Source organism: Diadema antillarum, unplaced genomic scaffold (assembly GCF_040938485.1).
Source record: "Diadema antillarum isolate AM-2024a unplaced genomic scaffold, OU_Dant_1.0 seq00000725_RagTag, whole genome shotgun sequence".
In the NCBI taxonomy this organism is placed as follows: Eukaryota; Metazoa; Echinodermata; class Echinoidea; order Diadematoida; family Diadematidae; genus Diadema; species Diadema antillarum.
This window is the reverse complement of record NW_027271628.1, coordinates 644230-650886: the sequence shown is the minus strand read 5'-3', so window position 1 is coordinate 650886 and position 6657 is coordinate 644230. Positions and strand designations below refer to the sequence as shown.

Here is a 6657-nt window from a genome sequence, read left to right as displayed (position 1 = left end):
ATGGCGCTGAGCAGTAATGCTTTCATGTCTGTTGAGCTATTAGCAATGGAAAAGACAAGATGAGTATGTTAAGGACAGCATGGGTACTATAAAACACTTGACAATTACGCCGTTACATTTAAAGGAAACCAAACCCTAAGAGCAATGTGGATTGCGTGGAAGCAGCAACGTTAGTAGAACACATCAGTGAAATTTTGAGGAAAATCGGACAATTGATGCAAAAGTTATTATTTTTTCAGGAGACTACTAGAGGTCATGACGTCACGTGTGGATAATAACATGAAGAAAATATAAACAAAATTTAACATGCTTTCACTTTTCTAGCGTATTGAAAGAGCACTTGACTAACCGCTTTCAGAAAGCAGGTTGAATTATTACCATCCTTAACTATATCAGTATCAAGTTCATGAAATGTGTAATTTTCATGAAAAAAAAATGAATTTTTGTGGAAATCTCTTTTTATTTTCCGTATATTGTTGTACACATATGACGTCATGAACTCTAGTAGTCTCATTATCCAGTGGTTCTATCACCAAAATTTAAAAATTCATAACTTTTGCATCGATTTTTGCAATGATTCAAGTAGAAGTTTAATGTTTCCTGGTTAGCGTGCCTGATCAGTGACGGGGCATTAATCTGCACATTACTTGAATTTGAGACCGTTCTGAAGCAAATAATTTTCACACAACAGTAGATACAAACGTTTAGTGTGCAGCATATAAATTTACCGCAGGAACTTGATATATTATGTATACGTATAATCCACCCCCGTGCGCTCATATAAACACAAGCCGTTGACTGTTCCGCTGTTCGCTGCATTTCAAATTATTATCTTTTCAGAGGGTAATGTTCGTCTCGTGGATGGTCATGTAAGCAACGAGGGGCGAGTCGAGGTTTACCATAACTTCCAGTGGGCTACGGTCTGTGACGATAACTGGGATCTTCAGGATGCGCACGTAGTCTGCCGACAGCTCGGTTTCCCAGAGGCCCTGACAGCTACAACGCGCGCCTTCTTCGGGGAAGGGGACTTGTCGCAGGCAATCGTAACATCAATGTCCTGTTTGGGATCCGAGAACGAGCTTCGGGAGTGCTCGTATTCAGACAATCCCTATTTATTGTGCGGACATTATGAGGATGCAGGTGTTGTTTGCAGTGATGGCATAGGTGAGCAATACAAACTCTATACTTCATTTACAACTAACCGTTCCTTTGTGGACTATGAATTGACCTGAACAACGTTTGTCGGGAAAGGTGGTATCTGTTAGGGAAAGCGACAAAATGTTTTTGAAACAACCAATAAACAATCGATAAATGTACTGTCTGACTGTTAGAATCTGTAATTTGTGCAGAAATAATGAGAAATTAAAATCTCACACGAAGCAAATATCATCTGTTTATTGTACATTGAAAACATTCTGTCTTCAATTGATGAAATCATGCCAAAGGCGCCAATGGAAATGATAAACTAACAATAAACTTGTCTATCAGGTTGACCGATTAAAAAAAAAAAAAAAATCCGTCAGAAGAATTCTAATCATGAGCGCTGTAACACAGACAACGTGAGAAATGAAGGTCTTTCACAAAGCAGGAATTATTTGTCTATTGTGATAAAACCCTTCTGCTTTCCAAATGAAAAACATACTGTCAAAAAAAAAAACCCAATGGCAATAATTTGAGAATACGGCATCCTTACGGCATAATACGTATAGCTGTTGCGTGCATTGACCCAAATTGTATTCCAAAGTAGAGGCATCAGTAAATCACTTTTACTGATGGAGTTACATCCATCTAATAAGCCACTTCGTAATTAGCTCATGTACACATTGGTACAAATGACCTTTCTTTTTTCTCAGTTGGTTAGGCACTTCACTCTTTTTCAAAGCGACATATCGCATAAGCTTGCCCGACGTAACAACGTATTCAAACAAAGAATGAACTTGCGTTTAGACCAGGTGACCAGAGTGGCCAATTGACATTTCAGAAGGCATCCATTTCATTGTTTTGTATTGAATGTATTAACAACATCTCCTTTTGATAGTGCTAAATATCAGGCTTGCTGTCAGGTGGATGTGCTGGCAAGCACCATTTATATCAATATAAGAATACATGAATAATCATCACATCATAGATGCTTATCTCAGTGAAATAACAAACCAAAGTGCCTGTTGGTACAAATGACCTTTTTCTGCTCATGCGCAAAGTGGAACTACGAAGTGGTCTATTAATGGCGTGCACATGGTGAACGATAACAGCAAAGTAACTCTTGGTAACGTCATGAATTTATTTATGTTAGTATTATAAACCTGATGACTAGCGGGAAGAGAACACACCGAATGTTCTATAACCATTCTAGTTCCGTAACGAAGTTGAAGGGCTGGTAGGTTAGAACATTATGTACTAGTATGTTCTAATAACAAAAGTCATTGTTTGTTACATTAATCTGTTCTCCCTCTGAGGAACATGGGCAATAGATCATTATACGTGATCACGTTTGTGTGTATGCAATCAAATCTGTCATTGACTATCTAAACCCTGATAGTGATACAATGTTCATTTTAATACATTATTTTAATAGTCTTGCATACAACGTTCTTTTAGTACATTATACGCACAATATTACATACAATAATGTGATGACATGGCCGCTTTAGTACAACATGTACATAGTATTATATTCACATTTAAAATATAATTTTTCATCTATCTCTTTATCTCATCCTTATGATTGTCTTCCCTAGATGTTGAAGGAGAACTTCGGTTGGCGGGTGGTTCGACACCAAGGGAGGGTCGACTTGAGATCTACCATGGGGGTGAGTGGGGGACAATTTGCGACGATTTGAGCTGGCTCACGAAAGACGCCATAGTGGCCTGTCGTCAGCTCGGCTTTGACGGCGTCACGTTAGCATTTTCAGCCAGCGCACAGGGACTGGACGAAAGGTCTAACCACCTCTCAGATGTCGATTGCACCGGATACGAATCTCGCATCCAAGATTGCTCTCACAGTGGGTGGGGTAGCACCTGCTCCAGTGGACGTGGGGCAAAAATCCGATGCAGCGGTGGTCCGTATGGTACGTAGAGATTTGTTTGCGGAATATGCAATGTCGTGGAGTGTATATACATTGTACTACGAACTGTTTTTGCTGTTCGCGGTTTTGTTTTTTGTTTTGTTTTGTTTTATTTTGTTTTGTTTTGTTTTGTTTTGTTTTGGGGTGTTGTTGGTTTTTTGTTTGTTTGTTGTTTTTTTTTTGGGGGGGGGGGGTCACTGTCACACTTGAGCACACACCCACATACATCATATCATGTCCTACTTACGGGCATTGATTATGAATGATTTATACGAAACACACGCACACAATGATGATACATTCGCACACTCAGTATGCGATTCCACACCTTGACTAGGACAGACGGTGACAGGAGAGTCAAATAGAGTGGTACAAGTTACATTGGTTAAACCTGACAAGGTTGTGGATATTCAGGGTGAGTTAAAAAAAATAAACGTTTATGAAAATTGCAATTTATTTTAAAAACCAGCCATGAAGGAAAGGTTATCATACGTATTTTGAAAGAATGTTTATCCCGAATCATTTAGTATAATATTTGTGTGGAATGTATTCACGCTTGGATGAACAAGTGACATTATTTAAGAGAGTGCAAAAATCAACTTGCGCCAAAGTAAGGACTGGTGAGGCTTCTGTAATGGTTGAATAAAACAAAACAATTGGGATTTTGGGTATCAATTCGGTATTTGCAGATCCAAATAACATCCCAACAAAATTAATCATATGCCACACATATAAAAGCACACACACATTCACACTCAGGCAGTCACACACTCACACACACGCACACACACACACACACACACACCTAGTTGATCTTCGATGGCCTGGATGTCCTTTGTTGAAGTTTTGGCTCATTCCTGTTCTGCAGCATATTGATTAAAGTTCTTATAAACAGTTTGCCTACAAGGACACCCGAAACTTTTCAAGCATCGTCACAAGCGTCTCAAGACCTCTGTTACATTGCCTTGACCCTGTGCACTTTCTGTTACCAAGAAAGATCACTGTTGCGGGATAAACTGAGGTCGCACCACGTTTGTCCTATTCAATGCTTATGTGATGCCTGTCAAGTCAGGCAAGTCTTTGAAAAACAAGCTCACACATAAGGACAAAAGGTTATTGGAAGTTGTCATTCCTTGTTAATACTTTGCCCCATTCAATGCTTATTTGACGCCTGCAAAGTAGGCAACGCTTTGGAGCACAAGCTCATAGGACAAAAGCCAATTGAAAGCCGATAAATTCTTTGGAAATAAAAGAGGCAACCACTGATCATTCCTCTCTCATAATCTCGTTTTCCAACGGCGCATGACTACGTAATTTTTGTGGTTACCAATTTGAAACCAAGTCATTATTACGTCATGAACATTTCTGTAAAATCGCATCTTTCCCTTTTGATATGAAAATGGAATTTAAATCAAATCATAACACTGTGATAAAAGTTTGGTGCATTAACATCACAATGAATCATTTCTCAAAAAGGATTTGTACGTGATGTATGTATGTGTGTGTGTGTGTGTACATGTGATAGTGTGCGCGTGTTCCTTGTGTATAAATATGTGTGTTAATGTGTGCGTTCCTTGAGTGTGCTGCGATTTGTGTGTGAATTTGTGTGCAATATCGTGCGTCTGAAAAACACAAACATAATCATGCAATGCATCTGACACTTTGACGCGTTCAATTCATTCTCTCACTTTATACTTTTGCGCAAGTCAATTTTTGCACTTTCGCAAACAATGCCTCCTCGTCATCCACGCGTGAAAAGATACCATACAAAAATGATACCGCATGAATCTGGATAAATCGCTCTTTCAAAATATGAATGATAACCTTTCGTTCACGGCTGTTTACCTAAAAATGGCAATTTTCCTGTGTATTTTTTTTGACTCACCTGTATAAATTTTTAAACGTTTTTAATAATCGAATAATGTTGTTGGTTGCAACCTCGAATGACCCAATGAAGTCATCAGCTAACGACCCTCCTAATGGATTCTTTAAATATTGATCATATATATATATATGGGGGTAGTAGGAGTCGTCAGATCAATGTTGCTAGGTTATTCTAGGACTACAACAAAGCTTAGACAAAGGATACTTATACTATGACGATTTCATGTCATAAAAAATAGGAGAAATAGTGAATATTTTTGTACCCGTCAAAGGGAGACTTATGAGCTGTGGTTATGTCACAATACCAACGGTGACTGAGCACTGTATGTAACTTACGAATTCTCATGACTGTACGTTTCCTTTCCATTAACTTCTGCAGCTCAAGAATACGACGTTCGTCTAGTGGATGGAACATCACCACAGGCTGGCCGGGTCGAGATCTTCCACGAAAACTCATGGGGCACGATCTGCGACGACAGCTGGTCGTCAACCGAGGCCGAAGTCGTCTGCGATCAGCTGGGCTACGACGATGTCGATGTTGCGTTGGAATACTTCGGACCAGGTGATGGCGCCATTCACGTTAGCAGCTTGTCGTGTGACGGGTACGAGTTTACGTTGGCCAATTGCCTTTACGTCAATTTTGGCGGCACTGTCTGCGACCACACTAAGGACGTTGGGGTTCGCTGCAAGTACGACTCTGGTATGTCTTTAATACGACTAACAAATGTAAATAAAGTGGATCAGCCAGAGCCCCATTACTTTTTCATAACGCAAATACTGAAATAAATCTGAACTAAAGAAAAAGAAAATAAAATAAGCTGTACAAGCCTGTTAAGAACTGATAGGTGTGGTTGATAAGGATGAATCCCTTTACAAAATACACCACACTTGGAGGCTGAACAAAGTAGAGGCATCAGTAAATCACTTTTACTGATGGAGTTACATCCATCTAATAAGCCACTTCGTAATTAGCTCATGTACACATTGGTACAAATGACCTTTCTTTTTTCTCAGTTGGTTAGGCACTTCACTCTTTTTCAAAGCGACATATCGCATAAGCTTGCCCGACGTAACAACGTATTCAAACAAAGAATGAACTTGCGTTTAGACCAGGTGACCAGAGTGGCCAATTAACATTTCAGAAGGCATCCATTTCATTGTTTTGTATTGAATGTATTAACAACATCTCCTTTTGATAGTGCTAAATATCAGGCTTGCTGTCAGGTGGATGTGCTGGCAAGCACCATTTATATCAATATAAGAATACATGAATAATCATCACATCATAGATGCTTATCTCAGTGAAATAACAAACCAAAGTGCCTGTTGGTACAAATGACCTTTTTCTGCTCATGCGCAAAGTGGAACTACGAAGTGGTCTATTAATGGCGTGCACATGGTGAACGATAACAGCAAAGTAACTCTTGGTAACGTCATGAATTTATTAGGTGATACGCTATCAGCGTATCACCTATTGTGATTGTCAAAATTTCTCTTTTTAGGTGATACGCTTTTAGCGTATCACCTATTGTGTTTGTCAAAATCTTCCTTTCTTTCTTTTTAGGTGATACGCTATCAGCGTATCACCTAATTTGATTGTCAAAATCTCTCTTTATTAGGTGATACGCTATCAGCGTATCACCTATTGTGATTGTCAAAATCTCTCTTTATTTCTTTTTATTCTTCTTTCTTTCTGGACAATTTTGTG

General features: G+C 39.1%; 1 protein-coding gene across 1 annotated transcript; it reads left to right on the top strand.

The window, feature by feature from the left end:
* Positions 1-6335, top strand: LOC139738151 (neurotrypsin-like). Its single transcript, XM_071648812.1, has 5 exons — positions 1-13; positions 841-1164; positions 2739-3068; positions 5329-5675; positions 6312-6335. Exons 1-5 carry the CDS (start codon positions 1-3, stop codon positions 6333-6335), a joined length of 1038 nt encoding a protein of 345 aa, XP_071504913.1.
* Positions 6336-6657: the final 322 nt, after the last annotated feature.

What these genes read in the sequence shown, in the direction of transcription:
- LOC139738151 (XM_071648812.1), top strand. An exon ending in ATGCAGCGGTGGTCCGTATG is followed by an intron (nt 3,069 to 5,328) that starts GTACGTAGAGAT and finishes TAACTTCTGCAG; the next exon opens with CTCAAGAATACGACGTTCGT. An exon ending in CTTTAATACGACTAACAAAT is followed by an intron (nt 5,676 to 6,311) that starts GTAAATAAAGTG and finishes TCATGCGCAAAG; the next exon opens with TGGAACTACGAAGTGGTCTA.